Source organism: Solanum lycopersicum, chromosome 11 (assembly GCF_036512215.1).
Source record: "Solanum lycopersicum chromosome 11, SLM_r2.1".
In the NCBI taxonomy this organism is placed as follows: Eukaryota; Viridiplantae; Streptophyta; class Magnoliopsida; order Solanales; family Solanaceae; genus Solanum; species Solanum lycopersicum.
The window spans coordinates 2765830-2791083 of NC_090810.1; the positions used below are offsets into that span (position 1 = coordinate 2765830).

General features: G+C 32.9%; 4 protein-coding genes and 1 non-coding gene across 5 annotated transcripts; 4 read left to right on the forward strand and 1 right to left on the reverse strand.

The window, feature by feature from the left end:
• Positions 1 to 504: 504 nt before the first annotated feature.
• LOC101260594 (acyl-CoA-binding domain-containing protein 4) lies at positions 505 to 6719 on the forward strand. The gene is made up of 14 exons (XM_004249976.5): positions 505 to 857; positions 2223 to 2350; positions 2577 to 2654; positions 2794 to 2874; positions 2981 to 3047; positions 3132 to 3193; positions 3390 to 3529; positions 3597 to 3723; positions 3978 to 4092; positions 4214 to 4302; positions 5005 to 5088; positions 5479 to 5796; positions 5879 to 5938; positions 6273 to 6719. The coding sequence occupies exons 2-14, from the start codon at positions 2255 to 2257 to the stop codon at positions 6432 to 6434; spliced, it is 1479 nt and encodes a 492-aa protein (XP_004250024.2). The 5' UTR covers positions 505 to 857; positions 2223 to 2254; the 3' UTR covers positions 6435 to 6719.
• A 265-nt stretch (positions 6720 to 6984) lies between these two features.
• LOC101253743 (probable CoA ligase CCL5) lies at positions 6985 to 10101 on the reverse strand. Its single transcript, XM_004250447.3, has 5 exons — positions 8977 to 10101; positions 8105 to 8491; positions 7814 to 7881; positions 7624 to 7726; positions 6985 to 7255 (listed from the first exon to the last, which is right to left on the reverse strand). Exons 1-5 carry the CDS (start codon positions 9988 to 9990, stop codon positions 7130 to 7132), a joined length of 1698 nt encoding a protein of 565 aa, XP_004250495.1. The 5' UTR covers positions 9991 to 10101; the 3' UTR covers positions 6985 to 7129.
• A 2486-nt stretch (positions 10102 to 12587) lies between these two features.
• LOC101261478 (cytochrome P450 71D7) lies at positions 12588 to 14979 on the forward strand. The gene is made up of 3 exons (XM_004249979.4): positions 12588 to 12988; positions 13507 to 14054; positions 14167 to 14979. The coding sequence occupies exons 1-3, from the start codon at positions 12622 to 12624 to the stop codon at positions 14776 to 14778; spliced, it is 1527 nt and encodes a 508-aa protein (XP_004250027.1). The 5' UTR covers positions 12588 to 12621; the 3' UTR covers positions 14779 to 14979.
• Positions 14980 to 17101: 2122 nt separating this feature from the next.
• TRNAN-GUU (transfer RNA asparagine (anticodon GUU)) lies at positions 17102 to 17175 on the forward strand. The gene has a single exon. It is a non-coding gene; the product is annotated as a tRNA-Asn (tRNA).
• A 1922-nt stretch (positions 17176 to 19097) lies between these two features.
• mdh (malate dehydrogenase) lies at positions 19098 to 24923 on the forward strand. Its single transcript, NM_001247127.2, has 14 exons — positions 19098 to 19463; positions 19998 to 20091; positions 20185 to 20271; positions 20668 to 20752; positions 21533 to 21714; positions 22335 to 22405; positions 22487 to 22577; positions 23029 to 23103; positions 23456 to 23557; positions 23737 to 23859; positions 24117 to 24185; positions 24278 to 24346; positions 24493 to 24546; positions 24636 to 24923. The coding sequence occupies exons 1-14, from the start codon at positions 19291 to 19293 to the stop codon at positions 24687 to 24689; spliced, it is 1329 nt and encodes a 442-aa protein (NP_001234056.1). The 5' UTR covers positions 19098 to 19290; the 3' UTR covers positions 24690 to 24923.
• Positions 24924 to 25254: the final 331 nt, after the last annotated feature.

Consider the following 25254-nt stretch of genomic DNA (forward strand, 5'->3'; position numbering starts at 1 on the left):
TGATAACTCTAATCTCTCTCGCTATTTCTTTCCCTTTAAAAGTAGACTTCATCTTCCTCGATTTATAATATTTTTTTTATAATGTGTGGTGAATTATTGATTGATGTTAGTAGTTAATGAAGATAACAAATAAAACGTGTAATGGTTAATGATGACATGGTAACAATGCTATTGTGATGATCGAGTCAGTTGGTAATAAAGATTGATTACAATGGTAAGTGAACCTTGTAGCTATTAGTATGACATATGTAACGATAATGGTAACTGGTAACACATAACAATGAAATATAATTTTAATGATAGAAATGATAGGTTTAGTAGCGATTGACAGAAGTGATCGACAATAATGATGATTGTTAATGAAAATTAGTAATTAACAATATTCGTAATAATTATAATTATAGCGATTGAGATAATTAATAGTGAGGATCGATGATTATAGATTAAGTTACGATGAAAATTATTGATATTAAAACTTTATAATCCTTACTATCTATATGTCCCATCTCATTATGTATTACAATTACCTACCTATTATGACACTAAAAAAATCCATATTTATTTACCAAATATTGTAAACAAATACTTTAAAAATAAATTGATGATTATTTTTTAAAAAAAATACTTATGGAAATTATATTTGTTTTTATTAAAATTCATTTATTATTTTTTTAAATTTAATTTAAGACACCAAATAAAAGGGAAATCGAGACGTTCTCACAAGATCTCATTAGGACGAGTACACCGACGAACTTTTTAGCTATTTTCCGTTCAGTTGGTCACATTGTTCGCCGGAGATCGGACGAATTTCTGCCGTCCGATCTCAGTTCAGTTACAGATCCGAATCTCCATTTCTTGTAAGTTTCCTTTTCCTTGTTTAATTCAATCATTTCTTTGCAGATTTGTATCAAATTATGCTGAATTGTCACTGAAATCCATTTGATTTATACGTGAAAATTTGCTGTATTCCTTTAATTCTAACCAGTCTGATGATTTTTATCAACTGTATTGATGTGCAAATCAGCATTCTCGGTGTACTAGCATTTTTTTCTATGTATCGATGTAACTTTTGATGGGAAATGAGCGAAGTGAGAGATTAGTCAATTGTAGAGTTTACAGGATAACTGAGAAGCTTGTGAAGTAGTGATCTGCTTGTATCTAATTATTAGTTGAGATTCACACATACATGTATGTAGGTTTTAGAGTATAAATGCCTATGATGAGATTAATTCCACTGAAAAGCAGTGTGGTTTATAAGTGAAAAGTTGCTGTATTCGTATAATTTGATTAGTTTGATGATTTTGTCAACTGGGTTGATATGCAAGTCAGCATTTCTAGGTGTTGCCCCCCTTTTTTTTTTCTGATAGTCTTCCATGCAAAGATTTCAGTTCTTGTTTTTACATTGCATTGTCGTATATTTGGTGCCAGTCTTGATGTGAAAAGCTTGTGTTGAATATTGAGTATTCAATGGAAGCTGTTGTACAGCGATAGATTTTCTCAGTTTCCTACACTGATGTAAAGGAACTGATCTGTGTGTACGCAATGTGTGCCTCTGTTTATTAATCATACCATTCTAAACATTTTTTTTTTTTATGAAGTAAGTAGATTCATACAAAGGCATCAAGAAGATGCAATACAAGGATAGATCAGTTAAGCTCACAAAAAAAATTGTAGCCTCTTTCTAAACTATAGAGCTAACAAAATCTAAAAATTAATTGCCCCCAACGCCTAGCTCGAATGGCAAAAGGTGGAGGATTTGTGGCCATGCCCGGTATTTAAGTGGAGAAGGGTGGGGGGGGGGACCCATTATCCACCGAGTTTAGAAGGCTGTGACTGATCCAAAGGGCGGATCACTGACGGATTTCTTGGTTATAAAAAAAATAATCTAGACAATAATTTATCAAGTACTGTTCATTAAAATAAAATCCAATTTTCGGTTCCATTATTGGTAATAAAGATGATGGCTAACTGGTTAGCGGGATTTCCTATAAGCTGCGCCCCTCAAGCAAAGGGTTGGTTCTGCTCCTGGTTAAAGAAGCTTGCCTGTGTGCTTCATACCTTAGATCATATTCGACCCTTTACCCCAAGATCTTTCTAACAGGAACTAGATGATTCAATCTATCATCAAATTCTGGTGCTATATTTCCATTTCATGATGCATAATGTCTAATGTTATGTGCTCTGTTATTCCTGCAACTGATTCCTCTGGTGCTTTCCAACAGACAAGGCTGCTTGAGCTCAAAATTAAACTGCTATGGGATCTGATGGTCAAAATTGGTATTTGGGTTTAAGCTATGACCAATGGGTTCCTCTGTCTGTCGCTGGTCCGACACCAGCTGCTCGCTACAAGGTTCCCCTACTTCTATATTTTATATTAACCTACATGATCACATTGTGCAAGATCTTGTGTTGGTTATGCCATTCTTAGCTTTTTTGTTGCTTCCCGTTGAAGCTTTAAAGCATTGCATTCATGCCTATTCTGATTTTTTATCACAATATACCATTTTTACCTTTCACGGGTCTTCTGATTGTATTTTGGATATTACTACTTGTGCCACTTTTTTGTTGCACTGTAGCATGCAGCTGTCACAGTTGATGGGAAATTATATATCATCGGTGGAAGTCGTAATGGACGATACCTGTCTGACATTCAGGTATTTGGTCATTCTTTTGATCACTTTTTCTTGTTCGACTGTTCCTAGTTTTGTGCTGGTATTAGAACAGTTTTTTTTATTTCATGTACACTTATGTTCTTTTCTTTCTTTCCTTCTTCAACTAATTCTACTTCCACAGGTCTTTGATCTAAAAAGTTTGACATGGTCAACCATAAAGTTGAAGTCTGGAGTTCTTCCAGCTACCTCTGGTCACAATATGGTGAGAATTGAGTCAGCGCTTTTCATTTCGCTCGTTCTAGCAAATAACCCACTGATGTATTTTCTATTTCCCGTTTTCTGGCTCTGCTCTTTAACATTGTTGGCAGATCTTGTGGGAAAATAAACTTCTATTTCTTGCTGGTCACTCAAAGGATGTTTCTGACACAGTAACCGGTTTGTAATCCTTCAGACCTTTTAAAAACTGGTGGCCGATGCTCATGATATTAACTTTAAATCTTCTCAATGTATCTTGTGTAGTTCGGTTCATTGATCTTCAATCATATGAATGTGGTGTTATCGAGACTTTTGGAAAACTTCCGGTAATTAATCCTCCTTTTAGTTTTTACTCTTTCCCATTCATAGCCTCTTTTGTTGGTCACTTCTTGAACTCAAATGCTCCTGTTAGTGTTTAATTGGACTACAAGTGTCTCACTCTCAATTACTACTGATGGCCATTATGTTGCTTCTTTCTATTTGAGAGCTATAATGTTGCTTCTTGTCTATTATATCTTCCAGGTAGCTCGAGGTGGACAATCTGTCACCCTTGTTGGATCTAAACTCATAATGTTCGGTGGAGAAGACCAGCATAGACGTCTGCTAAATGATATTAGTGTTCTTGATCTAGAGACAATGACTTGGAGTACTGTTGAGACCATGTAAGTATCTGACCAAATTTATTTTTCATTAATTATGCATTTGCATTAATTCATTGTGGTTTGATAGGCAGACGTCCCCAGCTCCTAGGTTTGATCATACAGCTGCACTCCATGCCGATCGCTACCTTCTGATTCTGGGTGGATGTTCTCATTCAATTTTTTTCAACGATCTTCATGTCCTTGACTTGGAAACGGTATATTTTACTTGTTTTTTTTTTATGTTAAGGCATAATATTTACTTATCAATCTTGTAAGGCATACTACTCATGAAAAATCGTTTAATATAACATTTTAGGTCAGATGGAGTTGTGATGGTAATAATGTGTAATATCCGCAATAATAGAGCCATTTTCCTCTGTGAATGATCTTCAAAGAAGTAGTATTAAGTATTAATAATTATAGTCAGTTGAATTGTAAAATTTAGAAAATCTCTTTTCTTGGTTGGCAGATGGAATGGTCTCAACCACAACTTCAGGGGGATCTGGTTAGTCCAAGAGCTGGCCATGCTGGTGTTACTATAGGTGACAACTGGTATATTGTTGGTGGTGGAGATAACAAAAGCGGTAAGTGAAACATTTAAGCAGCCTCTTCTATCACACCATCTGGCATTCTTGTTCATGATGCACAATCCTCTTTTTGTTTTGTTTGTCTATTTCTATGTTTCATTGTTATTCTTTTTTGCAGGTGTGCCAGAAACACTTATGTTAAATATGTCGAAGCTTGTAGTGTCAGTTTTAGCAACTGTAAAGGGGAGAGATCCACTCGCAAGTGAGGTTATATTCTGCTTACTATCTTTCTTCCAGGAAATTTGATATCCCGTATTTTTAGGAAGTATATCTTGCCCTTAGTGCAGTGGTATCTTATGGACTTACATCATGTTGGATTCTCTGAAACTTCTATTATTCTATCTTTGATCCAATTTTTTGACATGCAAAACTTTCTAAATTGTACAGATGCTCATCAACTTTAGCTATTTTTCATTATTGAGATAGACTTTGATTCTTCATTTCTTCGCATCTGTAATGCTGGTATGCCTGTGTTTTGCTCTTCATTTGTTCAGCTTCTTGATTTATAATGTTTATAAGTATATGAAATTTAGGTTGGTGTGAATGGAAGTTTGTTGAATGATTAGCAAAGCCCGCTGGCACCACAGTTTTAGTTTGCCAGATGGGATGACCAAATGATATAGAATTAAAAGCATTTAAAACGAATACGGTTGTAGTGCATTCATCTAGAATTGCTCGTATTTTCTGAGGAAGCACCTGCTTAATTCTGGTAGAATTCATCAAATAGAAAAAAATTCTGTAAACTTCATTAGCTTAGGATAACTCTGTTAAATATGTTCATGTAGTAGCCATTGCCTGTGCCAGTATGATTTCCTAGTATTCATAATCTTATTTTAGGTTTTGTATTTGATTTTCTTTATTGATCTTTAGGCTTGTTTACAATTCTATCTGATATGATATTTGAAACAGGGACTGAGTGTCTCTTCAGCATCACTTGATGGTGAGAATTTCTTGGTTGCTTTTGGTGGATACAACGGGAAGTACAATAATGAGGTATCTTCTGAAATCCTATATTCGCTTTTCTACGACAACCTTAGTTTCTTTTGGGGTGATAAATGGATTACTGAGGCATTGGATCATGTATTCTATCGATTCTCATTATGTCGATAAGTTCCAGATCCAATTCATTTTCTCGTATAAATTATTATTCGAGAGGGAAAGAAGGAAAGTAACCCCTCCTATCATATTTTCATTAGATATAATCCCGCCATCATAGTTGCATTTTTGTCCAGTAGCTAGTTTATGTCTGGCGATTAGGTTGTCTGGGAATTTGCCTTCCCTTGATACCTTTTATTACAATCTCCTACTGCCTTTATATTAAATTTTTTGTACGATGGCCTATGAAGCCTTCTTTCGTAAATGACTGCATTCCATTTCGTGTAGGTATATGTTATGAGGCCTAAACCAAGGGACGTATTACATCCCAAGATACTTCAGTCACCAGCAGCTGAAGCAGCTGCAGCTTCTGTTAGAGCTGCATATGCCTTGATTAAACCAGAAAAGTACTTATCTGAGAGGGAAGATTCCAGTTTTAAGGAAGTTCACGTTGATAACACCCAGCAAAGTCTGTTAGCCGAAATTAGTGCACTGGGAGAACAGAAAAAGGCGTTGGAGTCATCACTTGCAGATATCAGAGCAGAAAATGCTGATCTCAGGAATAAAATCGAAGATGTCAATACTACTCATGCCGACTTGTCTAAGGTACTCTCAGAAGAGTAATATGGTCGATAGAAATTGATGGTATGGTAATCGTCATTTATTAACGTTCATCACTTCATTGCAGGAGCTTCAGTCAGTTCAAGGTCAACTTATATCTGAGAGATCAAGATGTGCTAAACTGGAGGTTACTACTTCCGCCACTTTTTTTGAGCTTAATTTCTAATTCCTCGATCCTATCCTATATTTTTAGCAATCAATCAATCATGCCGCAATTTAAAACCAGTTAGTGGTCACCTATGTAAGTTTCGTATAGCTGGTTTCAAGATTAAAGGATGAGGGTCGTGGTAGGTTGATAGCCAGTGAAACATAATCATAACGTTATAGTATCTATCACCAAGCACATCCTATATACGAGCAGTATGATCAATTTATGATTTAGTTTTTCCTCTCATTTCTATCCGACCAATATTAAAAGGCATTTCGTGGTTTTGTTTGTGACTTTTTCATGGTATCTTCAGGCACAAATAGCAGAGCTACAAAAGACACTAGAGTCTATGCAGTCCATAGAGGAGGAAGTTCAAGCTCTACGAAAGGAGAAATCCAAATTGGATCGTGACATGGACGCTTCATCTGTCCAGAAACAGGGCTCGGGCGGGGCTTGGAAGTGGATTACTGGTTAAGTATTTGAACAAAATTACATATTTGGAACCTCAGTTGTTTCCCCCATTGCTGTAATACTTGCAAAAGGAAGTAGTTTTCCAGTATTTTGGTGCATTAGTGATGCTATTTTCTAAGAGGGTGTGCAACTTTTGATTTTTTGTTGAAAACCATATCATTCTTTTTTGTACTTGCTTTCTTTTATCATATCATATGTTCATGATACTTGCATTTTGTAATTGCAATATTTCATTGTAGCAAATTGATTGTTTTTGAATGTCATAGTTACCTCATTCATTTGTGTTTTACCTTGTTTCATTTTTTAAAATTTAAAAGTATTAAATTGAGACAGAGGGAGTATCATATTGTATTTCATTGTGTCGTATTGTATTGTGTTATGTTGTATTATATCGTACCGTATTATTTTAATGAATATAATGTTTGAATAAATTGTATTGTTCTCTGTCGTTCTATAATTTGAGTAGTAAACCTACAAAAAAAGTAGCTTAAGGGGTAGAGCTATTATGAAACGATAGGATAAAAAATAAAATATGATTATTAAATAATAAATTAGGAGAAAATAAGAAGAATATATTAAGGCACACCAAATCGATCATTACATAGAATGAGTCTTTTCATTGTTACATAAATAATTTTAAATATCTTTCACTATATCGGTGCGTCCATTTTATCGATGCAAATATGTGTATAAACCATTTTATAATTTTGATAAAATTGATATATTGCTTTGAAGCACCAATTCCTTCCTCAATATTTTCCCTGCAGCTGATCTTGGTATGGCATTGATAAAATTAACCCTTCTTACTTTCTTGTATGGTGCTACCTGCACGATAACGTCGAATTTCAAAATTTAAATTTAATGAGTTTAATCTTTAATTATTATAATCAAATCCATTATATTTTAAAATTTAATAATTGTTCGTAATTTTTAATTTACATATATATTTAGTCAATACTGAAAATATTGAATTTAGTTCAACGCCATGAACCAAGATATACATCTAGCCCTAGGGGCGGATATTGTCTATATCCTTAAATCACATGTTCAAATTCAACTGTATCATTTTAAAGGTAAATAAGTTATATATATATATATGTATTTAAAAATTACTAAAAAGATATTATAAATAATAAAGTATCAAAATAATAAATAATTAAATCATGGAATATGGTAGAATTTCGAACTCGAACCTGACTAGAAACAAATTGAATGACTTGGTCTTGTGTGAGACCAGAATTGGCTGCTCTTACAACATATGCCAATGGTATTTGTCCTGCCACCTCATCTTCTAGTCTGCATAATAATAATTTATTCGATTAAATAATATAATATATATTTTAGTATAAATATTTTTTATATCTTCAATAAAAAATGACTTACGGTACAACGGCAGCATCAATTATCTCATGGTGACTCAATAATATTGCTTCAAGTTCTGCTGGAGCTACCTGTATTTATATATATAATTGTTTATTTATAAAATCAATTTTTAACGTATAAACGTGTTGATACTTGTTAACTATTCTTTATCTAAGCTAAACGGGGTACACTAGGGTGGAGGTCACTTTAATTCAAACGTTGTATATATGTTAAGAAATCAACTGGATATGTATATATAGTAAACTTCAAATTATGAATCTGACTCTGATATCGTGTACGTGTTAGGTATACCTGATAACCATTATGTTTGATGAGTTCCTTTATTCTATCAACAATGTATAAATACCCTTTGTCATCAAAATAACAAAGATCACCAGTTTTGAGCCATCCATCTTTAGTGATTGTTGCACTAGTTGCTTCTTCGTTTCCAAAATACTCTTTCATAATTCCTGGACCTTTCAACCACAATTCACCTTCTTTAAATGGCGGCGACGCCTCCCTTGTTTCGTGGTTAATTACCTTTGCGGAGAAGCCAGGAAACAACTCTCCTACCGAGGATGGACGGGCTTTTGCCTCCTCGTAGTTCACAAAAAATGTTGCTGCACCCGTTGTCTCGGTCAGGCCATAGCCTTGCTTGAGTTCCACCCAGGGGAACTTCTCTCGGAACGCATCAGCTACCTGTTCAGACCAGTGGTTGAATCAGAATTTTCGCAAAAGAGATTCAAAACAGAGAAAAATACAAACACAAGAAGATGTCAAAGGGAATTCAACCTTTACAATTTGTACATAAAAAAAAATCAATTGTGACAGCCTTATAGTATATCGTAAAAAAATTCACCAACAAGGTGAAAGTTTAGACAGTCAACCAATTGAAAATTTGTTTTTTGACAAAAAGCTGCTAAACACTCTGTCTAGTGGCATGAATTCACGAGAATAAAATAACTTATCTCCGCTAGGGCTAGAAAGTATGTCCTCTCTTAAACCTTGAGGTATCAGATAAAATAGTCAAAACACAATTCAACTTGGTATCAAAGCAGTCAAGAAGTTTAGGATTCAACTACATTTCCACATGTTTGACTCACGCCAAGTGTTTGTGATCAAATATAACATAATAAGTGTGTTTTCTCAAACAACTTAAATGATCGTATAATTCAGACAGATACCTCTTTGCTTAGTGGTGCGGCCCCCGAGGTAACGCTTCGCAATGATGACAAATCATAGTGACTCCCTTTATTATACTTAACTAGTCCAAGAATCACTGGTGGAACTGCTGGTATGTGACTAATTTTATATGTCTGAATTGCTTCCAACATACCTTGCAAATCGAATTTTTGCATCAAAACTGTTGTTACACCCGAACAAAATAACCCTAGCCCGAAAAATGCTAGACCGTAAACATGAAACATTGGTACAAAACAGAGGAAAACATCGTCCTGAGACGATGTTACCTCAACATAGTACTTAAGAAGTTTCATAATCGCGATGAAATTTACATGTGTTATTACTACACCTTTACTAACACCAGTAGTTCCTGAAGAGTATAGTATTGCAGCTGTGTCTAAAGGCTTTAAACTTTGTTTAGGTAACTCTAGAGGGTCACAATTTTCAATCAACTCTTGTACTGAAATCGAATTTTCATCGTTGGATCGCGTTGTGAGAAGCGTAGGTACGCCTGTATGGACTAATTTACGAGCTTCTTCAGGTGCAACAATGGCTAATTTCGCGCGCGATAGACGTACTTGTTTGCCAATTTCTGATTCTGTGTTGAGTGGATTTGCAGGGGATAAAATTGCACCTATTGAAAGTATAGCTAGACAAATAGTTGGGTATATTATTGAATTTGACGATAGCACGAAAATTACATCGCCTTTTCGCACACCTAACGCGCGATATAAACCCGTTGCAAGTGATAAAATTGACCTATTGAGTTGTGTGTAGGTTAATTTTTGGTTTGTAGAAGAGTCAATTAGTGCAATTTGTGACATTGATTGTGCAGGGGATGGAAATTGTGACAATACAAATCTGGCTGTGTCAAGGTTAGAATAGTCATTCGATATTTTGTGTTGGAGGACTGAATGGTAAATTCCCGTCTCGGGATCGTAGCCGTTTTTTCGATCGAATGATGGTTGATGATGATAATTGCATTGCGTGGATATTAATTCTCCTTCACTTGACATATTTAGAAAAAAATTATGTCTATTTCTTTTTTTGGTGTGTTAGTTTAAGCAAAATATTGAATCTAAATAAATAAAGTTTTCAACACTATGTTTAAAGATTGAAATTATCGATTAATTGTTTATAGCTGTAGACGGCAAAAACTAGGGGACCAAGTCATTCTTCCTAGGAGCAATCGAATATTTATTCGTTTCAGTTTCAGTTTGATTCGACATGAAATTTTTTTAAAAAAATTATTAAATTTTATGGTTTTTAGAATTAAGATATGTAAAGTGCGTTGAAATTTTCTTTAACATTGTTACTTTAAATATATTAGGTAAAAAATAAAAATTAAAAAGAAAAAGATATATCATTTAAAAATAGATTAAATTGAAAAGTAAAACAAAGTGGAACGGAGAAAATATTGTTTTCTAATATGATTGACATGACAATATGTTATTATATATGTAATATACTAATATAAGGTATATACCATGAATTTTTATTTTATATATGAACAGTGTAAAAAAGTTTAACCAATCAGATTAAATTAACCTACAATAATAATAATAATATGTAGTTTTCTATATCAAATCTCATAGTAATTTTTAAAAAAAACTCAATAATACGTTACAACCGGTTAATTATATTAATAAGTTTATCGTATATAACTTTGAACTCTTCTATCAATTCCTTTCTATGACATATTCAAACAAGAAAGAATAAGAAAATAGAATATAATCCGTGTGAAATGTTATTAATGAAACCTTTTTTTCCTTACTTCTGGACATAATATTTTTATTTTTTTGAATTTTATTTTCTTGAAAAAATATTTAGTCCCACCAAAAAATAATAATATATTTTCCTCCGTACAAATTACCAAACACATACTCTCTGATGCCATGACTTCTTCATTTTATAGGTTTTGGAAAAAAAACCTTTTTAAATTTTTTACGTGTAAAAATAAAGATTTTTATATGTAAAAATAAAGATCTTTTATAAAAGAAGCCATAAAATTCAAAAAAATTATTACTTTTTAAATGAATACATAGCTAAATGTTAAAAAATATGTAATCAATTTGAGGGGTATATCAGCTCTAAAAAATATATGTGAATAAATTACATTTTTAATTGTGGAGTGATTTGATTTTTCTATACGAGGTACGGTAGGGGTAGAGGGAATTTCCGATGGAGCGGTGAAATGCGTAGAGATCGAAAAGAACACCAACTGCGAAAGCACTCTGCTAGGCTGACACTGACACTGAGAGACGAAAAAAAAAGCTTTGAAAATTTTCTAATAATAAAAGGAAAAAAAAAGTCTATCTTTAAATAGTTGCCTCACTTGACTTATATACAAGAAATAACCTATGTTTGTAAAATACTTTTATTTTATTTCCAGGTTATAATATCATGCTTGTTATAACTCACAACCGCTATAACTTTCGTTATAGTCTCTGCTCTTCGGGTGATTATTCTGTGATAAGCACTTTGCGTGAATTTAGATAAATTTTCACTTTGTAATAACTTGCAAATCACACATGAAATATAAATCGTACTTAGAAAGTTTTGCACGACATATTCAACTCAAAGTAGTCCTTAATATGTAATAAATGTGTTTGTTTCGATCCTTGATGTATATTTAAAACTTAAGAAGTGAAAATAAATAAATATTTAAAGAGTATCTTTCAAACATGTTCTTGTATAAAGTCAAGTGAGGCAGCTGGGAAAAGATTAGAAACTGAATTTTCAGAGTTTTAATTTTAGAGATTTTTCAAAGTTTTTGTGTAAACAAATTAGCAAGCGTCGAAAAGATAAATTAATAATACAAGTCAATTGATTTCATCAAGGTTGAAACTTCCAATTGGGAGGGCCATCCTTTCGGTGAACTGACTGTACCTCAAACCGACATAGGTGAATAAGTAGAGTATATTAGGGCGCTTCAGAGAATCATGTCGAAGGAACTCGGCAAAATGACCCCGTAATTTCGGGAGAAGGGGTGGTCTCCTATCTTTTGATTAGGAAAGCGGCATACACCAGGGGTTTATTAAAAACACAGAACTCTGTTTAGTGGTAACATAATGTATAGAGTCTGACACCTGTCCGGTGCTGGAAGGTCGGAAGGAGAAGTGTTATAAGCTTTGAATGGAAGCCCCGGTAAGCGGCGACAGTAACTCTAACTGTCCAAATCACTATTGTTAGTTTAAATACAATATATTTTTTGGCGTGATAACTGATGTTTAAGTAGAAGATTATATTATTACTTAAATTTTATTGTATTTATCGTTAAAAGTTCCATTGTATGCAATGATCGATTTGATATGATTATATCATTACCTTAATTTTTTTTTATTTCTCATTTTATCTTTACTTATTATTCAATTAATAACTCTATTGTATCCTTTATACCTTTCTAAAGTGACTCAATCACATAACCTACTTTTCTAGTAGATTTTTTCTTCAAAACAATTAATGTGATCTGACATTGTACGATAATAGAGAGAGACATAATCTACTCAAATATTATATTTATTAAAATAAAATAATACGTTACAATCAAACACATCAAAAAACAGTATAATACATTATGAAATAATATCTTGTTACCACTATAAATATTGAACTTTGATTTAAGAATCATCAAACACACTCCCAATATGCAAATCTTGAGTCTAGTTTACATTTTTCTTTTTCTATCTTTCCTATTTTTGCTAAGAAAATGGAAAAACTCCAAAAGCCAAACAACTAAAAAATTGCCTCCAGGTCCATGGAAAATTCCATTTATAGGCAGCATACATCACATTGTTGGTGGATATCCACATCATGTTCTTAGAGATTTGGCCAAAAAATATGGTCCTTTAATGCACCTTCAACTTGGTGAAGTTTGTGTTGTTGTTGTTACTTCTTCTGAGATGGCTAAACAAATATTCAAAACTCATGACCTCGCGTTTGCATCTAGGCCTAAACTCTTGGTCATGGATATTATCACTTATAATAGTCGTGACATCGCCTTTAGCCCTTATGGTGAGTGTTAATTAGGCGCTCAATTGGTATCTATGCCCTCTAATGTTGAACGTGATCAAGTAGATACATAAAACCTGTATAAAGTTGAATAAGTATAAACAAGTGTCTTACATGCAAGTGGCAAATTTAGAGCCAAAATATAGGGCATCAGCACCTGTTGTCTCTTCGAAAAATCAGATATTTTATATATATATATATTTTCTAAAATTCGTATGATATTATATTCTGGCACCCGTATGACAAGAAGTCTAAATGGTCCACATATGGTTAAATCTTGAGCTTTTGACCTGGAGTATTAAGGATCAATACATTTCACTCGGTGCACTCATGTTCGAAAAATTCTAGATTCGCCTCTGCTTACATGACATAATACAAATAGGTTTGATTGCATCTCACATGAATTGTCATGTTACTTTGTTATCTCTTTTGATATATTTCTCTTTATGGACATCTAAGATTTGCTTTGTTTGGTTTTGCATATGACACTTGATAATTTCTACACTTAAATTAACAAACAGGTGATTACTGGAAACAGATGCGTAAAATTTCTGTCATGGAACTGTTGAATGCAAAGAATGTCCGGTCATTCAGCTCGATTAGACATGATGAGGTTGTTCATCTTATCGACTCTATACGATCATCTTCATCTTCTGGAGAGCCAGTTAATTTTTCAGAAAGGGTGCTGTGGTTTGCAAGCTCCATGTTATGTAGATCAGCATTTGGTAAATTACCAAAAGATCAAGACATATTTATAAAACTAGTTAGACAAGTTTTAAGATTATCAAATCAAGGCTTTGATATGGCTGACATTTTCCCTTCATACAAGTTTCTTCATGGTCTTGGTGGACTGAAGAAAAAAATACTAGATGTCCACTATAAAATAGATTCAATTGTTGAAGATGTCATCAATGAGCACAAGAAGAGTTTTGCAAATCACAAGAGGACTAGTGATGATGATGCATTGGGAGGTGGTGATGAAGACCTAATTGATGTCCTATTAAGACTTATGAAGGATAAAAGTCTTCAATTTCCAATCAACAACCACACTATCAAAGCTATTATTGTTGTAAGTTCTGAATATATTATGTTTGTTTTTACTCAAACCATTTGCAAAAAGTTTGGAGATAATATCTAAGGGTAATTCTGTAAGAAAGTCATTCATTTATTTTTAATTGTAGGACATATTTGCTGGTGGAACGGATACTACATCGATAATAATTGTATGGGCTATGGCTGAAATGATGAGAAATCCAAGTATACTCGCGAAAGCTCAAGCAGAAGTGCGAGAAGCCTTTAAAGGTAAAGTAAAGTTCGATAAATATGATGTTGAGGAGTTGAAATACCTAAAGTTAGTCGTTAAAGAAACTCTAAGACTCCATCCATCAGTTCCACTTTCGGTCCCAAGAGAATGTAGGGAAGAGACGGACATAAACGGCTACACTATCCCTTTGAAGACTAAAATTTTGATTAATGTTTGGGCATTGGGAAGAGATCCTGAATATTGGGATGACCCCGAAAGCTTTAAGCCAGAGAGATTTGAACAATGTTCTGTGGACTTTATTGGTAATAATTTTGAATTTCTTCCCTTTGGTAGTGGGAGGAGGGTTTGTCCTGGGATATCATTCGGTTTGGCTAATATCTATTCGTCATTGGCTCAATCACTATATCACTTCGATTGGAAACTCCCTAATGGAATGGACCCGACAGACTTGGATTTGACTGAATCGGATGGAGGAAGTACCGGTATGAAAAATGATCTTTACTTGATTGCGACTCCTTATAAACCTTAGACGCGCATCAACTTTGCAATTACCACTCTTATGTGGCATCTTTCTAAAGATGCATTTATCTTTTATCTATTAAGAATGTATCGCGATATATAGTTAGCCCTCCGGGCTAGCAAGTCTATTCAATATATATCTCTCTCTTTTTTTTTTTCCATGTATCAACAAATAAGAGCAAATAAAATATATTACATTGTTCCATATTAATAGTACACCAAATAGACACGAATATTGTTATCGCATTGGTAAGACTGCTTTCATCCTGAAATAGAGATTTTAAGTTTGAGCCTGCACAAGAAGAAAATTCTTTTGAGAGTTTCCACCTCTGGATAGGCTTGCAGTGCGTGATCCTGATTTAGGGGTTATAAGCTTTACAATAGTCTAAACTAACTCTAGGGGAGTGCATGATACTACAACAAAAATAACTTTTAACGGTAATAAATAGACACATTAATAAAAAGTGCTTAAGTCTTTATCGGCATTAGTTAAGTGTCATTAGATCCAGTGTCGCTAAAAGGCTCTAGGGACACATACAAAGAGTGCTAATTGTCGTTAAAAATACATATTTTAATAATAATTAAGTTATTTTCATTAATTAATTACCGCTAAAGATCATATTTTTGATATAGTAATATAAGTTTATTACCAAAAGAGTCATTTCATATTGTTCATTACTAACCATTCTATAATTTATTCCTTCTGTCAGTAAACACTCGATCATGTAAACACTCAATGAATTAGAGGGAATTAATACTATTCTCATCGTTTCAATTTGTTTGTCTTTCTTCATTTTTTAGTTCGTTTAAAAAAGTTTTTTTTTTTTTTTGTTTTTGAGAACTCTATAATTTTAACTTTTCACTTGACATTGTTTAAAATCACAAGAATAATGACATTTTGGTACCATTTTTTTTTAAATACCTTTAGTTATATTAAGATCACAAGATTAAAAAGTTCTATACAAGTTTTAAAAAGTAATTAGAGATTGAGTCTTCTGGTCTTAAATTAAATATATGTAGAATGTATCAAAACGTAAATCTCGCGGTCTTGAACGTACCACGTGAAAAGTCAGAATTAAAGATCGAGTAGTCAAAAACTAAAAGAGATAAATTTTTAAATAGATTAAAAAAAAAATAAAATAAATAAATTGAAACGAAAGAGTATTATATAAAAAGTAAAATAAATATGCATCATCTTACAGTGTTTTAGTTGAGTTTCTAGTTAAGAAGTGCACAAAACAACTTTATTCAACAAGATAAATAAAAATAACGTAGTTCATCATCTTATAAGTGTTTCTGCATGACGTGTTTAAGACCAATATAAGATTGAAGGACATGTTTTGATACATTCTGCATATCTTTAGTTTAAAACCACATAAATTTTAAAAGACTTTTGTACTTTATTAAACTCTGTGTCAATTCATATTTACCTCGTACATAGCTATGTCATTAATAACGCGACACAATGTTGCATTAGCTTTAAGAATTTTATATGTCCTAGTTTGTGTGCAATATTTCGAACAACTTTACAGGGCATATATTACCTTCGATAGTATGAGTTTAATGAGATAATTATATTTCATTCATCACTATTTAGATATATATGTTTGTCTTTACAGTTATTTGAACTTACGATTTTATGATTCTTAACGGCCACTTCATTATTCTTTTTCTCCTATTAACTTTGATTAAAAAATTAATAATTTCAAAGGAGAAAAACTTTAGTACTTAATAAAAGTCACACCCTTGATGCTAGAAGTAATTTGGATAATATTTGGATATTGAAATTGATTGATTAAGTAATTTGGATAATATTAAGATATTGAAGTTGATTGATTTTTTTTTTTTAATATAGTAGTTAGTAGTAGGTTTTGAAAGATAAATAGCTATTTAATTATGTTGGACTATTGAAAAGTACTGAGAAGAAAGAATCAACCATTGGTATAAATATTAATTTCGAATAAAGAATCAATAGTCTTGCAATGGAGAAAAAAATTTGAAAATCCTTATGTCAATTATTTCAATCGAGATTAAAGTTGATAAAATAGTGAACTGTAAAATAAAGTTATGCTAAGTTAAAAATATTATTTTACTTTATACTCCTTCCGTCTCATTTTACGTGGCACTATTTTTTTTGGTCCCACTTAATTTTAAAGATGGTACCTAATACATTTATGAGAAGAGAGAAAAGTGAGTTTACTTTTTCGAAAAATTTGATAAACATTTTAAAGTCTTCATTATTTCTTAAATTCCATGCCTGGTCAAATGTTGCCGCATAAAATGGAACGTAGAAAGTATATAATTTATATAACTTCAATATTTGTAAGCAAGAAGCTGGAATAGCTCAGTTGGTTAGAGCGTGTGGCTGTTAACCACAAGGTCGGAGGTTCAAGCCCTCCTTCTAGCGTTTTCTTTTGATTTTCTATTCGATGTTTTGTATCCACGTTTTCTAAATTTAAGTATGAATCAAAATGAAAGTTCGGTGTTTTGCATCCACGTTAGAGCCTGACTATTTCAAATTTAAATATGAATCAAAATGAAAGTTCGAATGAATTTATTCAGATCATAGATAAGAAACAAATTTGCATATTCTTTTCTAGAAAAACAAAAAATTACTTTTTTTCTAATAAAAATAAATTGAGTTAATTAACGAGCGAATCCAATTAAAATTAGTTGGTTGGATCATATTTGGAGAAGGAACTCTTGGGTCAATCTAGTCCACCATGAAAAGTGTAAGGCCCAAGTCCACATTGTTTTTTTTTTAACTAGAAATGACACCAAATAGCCACTTTTACAGCTTGTTTGAATGATTGTTGCGTCTAGTTTCATAATATATTATATTGATAAGTATAATATTTGGATGGTTATATAATTTTTCGTTATTTTATAATACCTCACATTGAAAAAATGATAGATAAACATGTTAATCTAACATTTACGAAACAATTAAGCACTTTGACTTTGTGTATATCCACATCTAAACACTTCATTTTGTTTTCATTATATTAGTTAAATATTCCAACTTATAAAATGATCGACACCTCTAAAATCCTTATATCACGTCAGCTCAGATGTCCACGAGACATGAAATATTTAATTGTCAGATGAGATCAAGCGTATGTATATGTTCTTATGTTATTATTATTTCCCTTTGAAATTTTTATAGTACCAATATCCAAATCTTTTTAATTAAATAAATTCTCATAATGTGTACTCTAGTTGGATGTCAATTTTCCCAAAATCTTTTAAATATTTTTGTCCTTCTGTCTTATGCATTGGTTTTATTCTAAATTAAAACCTTTTTATCTTCTAGCCTAAGGATATTTCATTCTTCAATTCTGCTTCTTCCCAAAAACACAATAAAAGAACAACACTTTGTGGTCCTTCACTTAATTCCATTCCATTTCATTTTAATGAAGATATGTAGTTTTCTTTTCTTTTCATTAACTCTATCGTGACAATTCGCAGTCGTGATAATTTATACCTTGTAAGTGAGCAATTTGTGCACATTAGATAAATCTTCTATTGTGTAGCATGCAAATATATCGAGGATGTAAACTGTATTAGACGAATTCTATGCGACAAACTTGATCAAAAAGATACGGTGTGGATGACCACCTTCCAAACCAATTGAGTTATCTCGAAGCTATCTAACTTTCTATACAAAATATAATAATATACTCTCTTATCAACTATTATTTGTCAGGTATACTAAAAATAATTGTTCATAATTAATTGTCAATTTTAACAATCAAGAAACAATTAGTCACCTTTTCCAATTTTGCCCTTAAAAAATTACCTAACTATTGGTTTCAAAAAGTAATCATTTTAAAGTTACAAGAGCACTTTAAACTGAAAAAAAATTGTTTTTACAATTTTTAAAAAGTAAAAACCATTTTAATTATGATTGATAATAGAGTTATATTAATTACATTGCACCTTGTACTAATTTTTTCTTAAAGGATTGTGCACATGATATCATCCTAACAAATAATAGTGGACGAAGGAAGTACTTATAATTCCCTTTCACTTTTACTTGTCACCTTTACCTAAAACGAATTTTCATTTTCAAACTTTCGATCAAATTAAATTTTTTAATTCTCAAAAAATGAAAAGTGCTATATACATTAAAACAAAAGAAGTATATAGATTTCATTTTAAGAAAAAAACTTAAAAGTCCTATATCTAAATTCACATTCAAAATATAAACGTTTAAATCTCGAAATTTCAAACTACACCGTATAAATTAGGACAGATAAAGGGAGTAGTAGACAAGTAATATAAAGACAAGGTAACTAGATAAGGATATTATTTGACAAGTGTCATAAACTATGGCCTTATACTAATATTTCAAAATCAACACTTTCATCCAAAATATTGTCCCTCCAAAACCACAAACTCCATTTTCACCTGTTTTCTTCTTCTTTCCTTCAAACTCTTTTTGAAAAAAAAAATCTCATTTTTTTTTGCTTGTGATTTTTACACTTTTTTAGTTTTTTTTTAAAAAAAAATCTCTGCTGCAATGGCTGTAGCAGAGTTTATTCCTTCTTCTTCATCATTGACTAAAAAAGCGAGTTTTTATTCATCACAACTCTCTAATGTTTCAACTAAGATCTCTCATCAACGTCGATTAAGCTTTAAGCCTTTATTGAGAACTCATAATCATTCTCAAATATGTTGCTCTGTTACTTCTAAGTATGTTGTTTGCTTTCTGTGTTTCAATTTATATGACTGTATTTTCCATTTTACTATGTCTCGAAAAAATGTCATGTTTTTTTTCTAAATTAGGAATAACTTAACTTTGAACTTCTCGTTTTACGCATAATTATTTGTTTTTTGTTTCTTAAATTTCGTGTTCAGTCAAATTCGCGGCATGAATTGGGATTAGAGAGTGTAAAATTTGCCTTGAAATTGTGTTTTTCGAATATAATGATCTGATTGATCTTTGTTACTTGTAAGTATGTTGTTACTTTTTCTGTCTCAATTTATATGATACGTACTTTTCATTTTACTATGTCTCGAAAAAATGTCATGTATTAGAAATAACTAAACTTTGAACTTCTTGTTTCACGCATAAATGTCTATGGTTTGTTTGTTTTTTTGTTTCTTAAACTTCGTGTCCAGTCAAATTGCGACTTGAATAGAGACGAGGGAGTGTAAAATTTGCTTTGCAATTGTGTTTTTCGATTTTAACGATCTGATTTATGTTCATGTTGATTGATGTTGCAGGGAAGCTCAAGCGACGACTGTAGTGCAGACTGATGATCCAAAGAAGAAATCAGAATGCTATGGAGTTTTCTGTCTTACTTATGATCTCAAGGCTGTAAGTTCTTCTATAGATACACTGGAAGTTTATATAATATGATATTGTTAAGTCGAAAAATGGAACTAGGATTTTGAATTCATGAGTTTCCAGGAAGAAGAGACGTCTTCGTGGAAGAAAATGATTACTGTTTCTGTGTCTGGTGCTGCTGGGATGATTGCTAATCATCTTCTATTCAAAGTAAGATTACATTCACAATTTTATTGTAATCCGCGGAAACAAAATATGGATAGTACTTCTGATTTGTGTTGACAATTATGGTCAAAAACACACCTGAAGTATCATTTCTTTTGTTGCGAGTTTCCCACCCCATCTATGAGTTGTTCCTTTTTCCTACCTGAACTATTACTATCTCAGTAGTAAAATTCACGTCAACTATCAAACATTGTCTTCTCTTACCTGAACGTTGGTGATAGTTGAGTTGTGTTTTAATACATAGACAGTGATAGTTCAAGAACGTACAATGATAGTTTGGGTAACTGACAAAAAACGATAGTTCAAGTGTGATTTTTGACCATTAACTATTACGTTTTGCCGGTTCCTTCAACCAGTTCATCATTTGTTTTGATATCTCAGCTTGCATCTGGTGAGGTTTTTGGGCCAGATCAACCTATTGCACTAAGGCTATTGGGGTCTGAGCGGTCAATCCAAGCGCTTGAAGGTATGTCCCCGTTATCTATCGACCATAGTCTCTCTACAGAATCTCTGTCTCTCTATGTATGTAAGGTTCTAGTCCATGTCAATAAGACCTTATTAGCTTATCCTTGTTTAACCGGTGACTTCACTTGTCCGTCACCTAGGGGAGCTACGTTGCTTGGATGTTCCAAACAATGTTATCGCACCCGTGTTGTATCTACTGCTATATCAATGAAATTGAATTGTAAGTTGTAACAAGTGATCTAAAAACTTTTTACTACAAAGTTCATTGATCATTTAACTTGATCAAATAGAAATCTAGTTAGATCATATAGTTAACAAATATAAATTAGTTTTCAACAACAAAAAAAATGTACTCGTTCATACCTCCCAATCCTAAAATTTATGTGATATCACTACAACAAAAACAACTTTTAGCGGCATTAAATATCGACATTAATAAAGAGTGCTAAAGTATTTATCGGCATTAGTTAAGTATCATTAGAAATAATGTCGCTAAAGGCTTTGGGGACATATACAAAGAGTGTTAATTGCTGCTAATGATCATTTTTTATGCAGTGAATCGAATTCACCCTCTAGATTTGCCCCTATACCCGAGTAACATAGCCTAGTAGATATACACATGCTTGTGGTCTGGCATTAGGTGTTAATGACCTTTCTGATTCTGGACTTGCTTTCGCTTATATTCATAGTCGTTATCAAGTCTCGTTTGATTATTTTCAATCCTGCTTTGATTTGATTTACTTGAGTCGAGGGTCTACTATAATCAGTTGTTTATATGCAGGAGTTGCTATGGAACTAGAGGACTCTTTGTATCCTTTGCTTAGGGAGGTAAATATAGGTATAGATCCCTATGAGGTGTTCCAGGATGCAGAATGGGCACTTCTCATTGGTGCAAAGCCTCGAGGCCCCGGTATGGAACGAGCTGGCTTATTGGATATAAACGGCCAAATCTTTGCTGAACAGGTTTCTTCTTCTTGCTCTCCTAAGTTATAACATTTTTCGGATAACTGACAAAAATCAGTCCGTTTATGGTTGGAGGTTGGTCTAAATTAGCAGCTTTAGTCCTTCATGTAGCAGGGTTGGTTTTCGTCACGTTTGAAGCACATGATGATCGTTACATTTATTCGAATTCGCTCCTGAGAAGCACGTGAATCGTTTATACTGTTAAAAGACATCAAGACGAAGTTCTTTCGGTGCTGTCTAGCTAGTATGTGTTTACTGCTGGCCTGGTACAAATTGAGGGAATGAACTGGAAAACGTCCGCCCTGATTATTTCTTCAGTTTAAACAGCTCATGTGCTCCTCACGAGTCAATTCTACGAAATATAACTACCACTGTATGTTTTTCAGTAAAACGGATATATTAAAAGACTAAATTCCCAAATATAACAACAATGAACAACATACTCAGTATAGTCCCACAAGTGGAGTCTAAGGAGGGTAGGACGTACACAGACCTTATAGACCCTCGACTCAAACATAAGCGACTAGTTTTTATCATTTCTCTTAAGTTTAATGGTTTCTGAAGGCCAAAAAGAAAAAAGTTCAAATCAATATTTTGCGTTGTTTGTCAAATGATTACAGGGGAAAGCTCTCAATGCCGTTGCATCGCGAAATGTTAAAGTGATAGTTGTGGGAAACCCTTGCAATACCAAGTAATGAATTGTCTCATCTGTTTTTTCCTGTTTTCATTCTGTTAATTCCTAATGTGTTTTTTTTTTCTGTTCCTTTTCAAGTGCATTGATTTGTTTGAAAAATGCTCCAAATATACCAGCAAAGAACTTCCACGCCTTGACGAGGTTAGATGAAAATAGAGCCAAATGCCAGGTATATAACAGTAAAATCTTTCTTTCCATGTTTCATCGCGTATAGTCATTTAACTTATCCAATATAACAGTAAAGTCGCAAAACTACTTTTAATAGTATCTGAATTTTACCTCTATGACCGAAAAAATCACTAAACTGTGCCTACTAATACAGTAAAATCACAGGAACTATTTTTCTCGCATTGAAGTAACTAAATTTTATCCAATGTAACCGTAAAGTCACAAAATTAATAATCATGACTTTATTGCAATGTTACTTGAACTCTCCGAAAATGTTGTCGCGCATGTCTCGGATTCTTTGAAAATGCACTACTTTAGGATCTGGCATGCACCGTTTGACATTTTTAAAGAGTCCAAGCAATATAATATAGTAAGTGAAGTTCAGCGACCATATATGGCTTTTCATGGTGAACAAAGAAGTTATTAAGACAACATCTCATGGTTCTGTGCAGCTAGCTCTAAAAGCTGGAGTCTTTTATGACAAAGTATCTAATGTTACCATTTGGGGCAATCACTCAACAACTCAGGTAATTATGTTTCATCGACCGGAGATTGGACTATTGGTTTATTTATATTGACTTGGGAAATCCTCCTTTCGTGAGCTAGCTTTTGGAGTTAGGCTACGCCCAAGTGTCATATTTTTACATGGTATCAGAGCTAGACCTCCCCCTGTTTGGGCTCCCGATCAGTGCTCAAGCGTGAAGGGGTGTTAGACTGAGTTAGAGTGCCATATCGATAAGGGAATGGATGTGTGGTCTGCTTATATGGACTTGGGCTAATCCTTCCCTTATGAGCTGGTTTTGAGGGTTAAGTTAGGCTCAAGTGTCGTATCTTTACATTAGTAACATCATGGTTAATTTATTTGCTATCACTTATCAGGTTCCAGACTTTTTAAACGCTAAAATTAATGGATTGCCAGTCAAAGAGGTGATTAAAGACACTAAATGGTTAGAGGAAGAGTTCACTGAAAAAGTCCAAAAGGTAAAAATATCAATTTCAATGTTGTTGTTTTTTGGCAAGCACGCGTACAATGAGCTCATCTGATAAAATACCAGGTGGCGTACATATCCCACGCCACCTGGCATCCCTTATGGATACCACCTGTTGCACCAACTCAACCATCAATTACAATGTCGTAACTTGTAAGTTAAATTTTGCAGAGAGGTGGTGTACTTATTCAGAAATGGGGTAGATCTTCAGCTGCATCAACTGCTGTGTCGATTGTCGATGCAATAAGGTCTCTTGTCACTCCTACACCTGAAGGAGATTGGTTTTCTACTGGAGTAAGTTTCACGTAACTCTTCCTTCTAATTAAGAGGCACAACCATGATTCGACGTTTCTCTGTTTTGAATTTGCTTTCAAATTCATAGTTCGTTTTAGTTACTAAGTTACACAATCAAAGAACGTATGTTCACAAGTTATAGACCAACTCATTTGAAGCGCGAATCATGCAATTCAATGTCTTTAATATCCACTTACATGTCGATTGTTTTTAGTTTTCGGAATCTCTTGTTGTATAATTTTCCTACAAATGTGTAGGTATATACAAATGGAAATCCTTATGGAATAGCACAGGATATAGTTTTCAGTATGCCTTGTAGATCAAAAGTAAGTATTTTTTTCTCCCTAAATTTGTATTTTATATGATGGAATACTAAGTAATATACTATCATGAGCTCGAAAATACTTATCGTTTACAGGGAGATGGTGATTATGAACTAGTAAAAGAAGTTATATTTGATGATTACCTTTGGAACCGTATAAAAAAGGTACTTGTTATCTCTCTCTTGTTTCGGAATTTAAATGAGATGATTACATAACTAAAACATATGGTTGAAAGCGCATGTTGAGACATAATAATAACACTAAAGGGCGCGTTGAGACATAATAACACTACGTTACTAAAATTTTACAGTCAGAAGATGAGTTGCTCGCGGAGAAAAGATGTGTTGCCCATCTTACAGGAGAGGTGCGTTTTTTTTTACAGCACTGAGATATAAATTTGTTTCTCTGTCTCGAAATGGACTGAAAATGAGTTTTTTTCTCTCCGTCTTTTAGGGTATCGCGGTCTGTGATCTCCCCGGAGATACGATGCTTCCCGGAGAGATGTGAAACCAGCAAACCATATTGTTACAAATTATGTTTTAAGAACTTGCATAGAATGCAAGTGTTTGTTTGTAATTTGTGTATCATTGATAAATCAGTCTCAACAAGGGAGATAATAAATGAGACACAGTATCAACATTATTCTAATCGAGTCGATTCCATGATTATAATTTCATTCCGTACTAGAGTGAACCCCACATATGGTTACTAGCTTTGGGTACGCGCGTTGTACGTATATCCGTATTAGTTGGTATCAAAGTTTTCTATACAATTTCAACTTATATATTAAAAATAGATACTAAAGTGTATCGAAAATACAAGTTTCTAAAGATAAATGAGTATTCATAATAGATTTAATATTTGCAAAGTTGAAATATAAATTAAGGTAGTATTTATAGTATTTATAATAGTTACTTTGCATAATGTTACTTAATGATGTAAAAGAAAATGATATTTATTTAAAATGTGTTTTCTAACAGAACATTCCATATAATTTTTATATTAGATTTGAGATATATTTATCCACTTGTAATAAGTAACACATAAAATGCTTCCTTATCCACATGTAAAA

Excerpts from the sequence above, each read along its gene's own strand:
- LOC101261478 (XM_004249979.4), top strand. The coding sequence starts at position 12,622 with ATGCAAATCTTGAGTCTAGTTTACATTTTTCTTTTTCTATCTTTCCTA. Across the intron at positions 12,989-13,506 it reads CATCGCCTTTAGCCCTTATG|GTGATTACTGGAAACAGATG; the intron begins GTGAGTGTTAAT and ends ATTAACAAACAG. Across the intron at positions 14,055-14,166 it reads CTATCAAAGCTATTATTGTT|GACATATTTGCTGGTGGAAC; the intron begins GTAAGTTCTGAA and ends TTTTAATTGTAG.
- LOC101253743 (XM_004250447.3), bottom strand. The coding sequence starts at position 9,990 with ATGTCAAGTGAAGGAGAATTAATATCCACGCAATGCAATTATCATCAT. Across the intron at positions 7,727-7,813 it reads ATTGATGCTGCCGTTGTACC|ACTAGAAGATGAGGTGGCAG; the intron begins GTAAGTCATTTT and ends ATTATTATGCAG. Across the intron at positions 7,256-7,623 it reads TTCAATTTGTTTCTAGTCAG|GTAGCACCATACAAGAAAGT; the intron begins GTTCGAGTTCGA and ends GTTATCGTGCAG.
- mdh (NM_001247127.2), top strand. The coding sequence starts at position 19,291 with ATGGCTGTAGCAGAGTTTATTCCTTCTTCTTCATCATTGACTAAAAAA. Across the intron at positions 20,753-21,532 it reads GTCAATCCAAGCGCTTGAAG|GAGTTGCTATGGAACTAGAG; the intron begins GTATGTCCCCGT and ends GTTTATATGCAG. Across the intron at positions 22,406-22,486 it reads GGAAACCCTTGCAATACCAA|TGCATTGATTTGTTTGAAAA; the intron begins GTAATGAATTGT and ends TTCCTTTTCAAG.
- LOC101260594 (XM_004249976.5), top strand. The coding sequence starts at position 2,255 with ATGGGATCTGATGGTCAAAATTGGTATTTGGGTTTAAGCTATGACCAA. Across the intron at positions 3,530-3,596 it reads TGGAGTACTGTTGAGACCAT|GCAGACGTCCCCAGCTCCTA; the intron begins GTAAGTATCTGA and ends GTGGTTTGATAG. Across the intron at positions 5,939-6,272 it reads CAAGATGTGCTAAACTGGAG|GCACAAATAGCAGAGCTACA; the intron begins GTTACTACTTCC and ends TGGTATCTTCAG.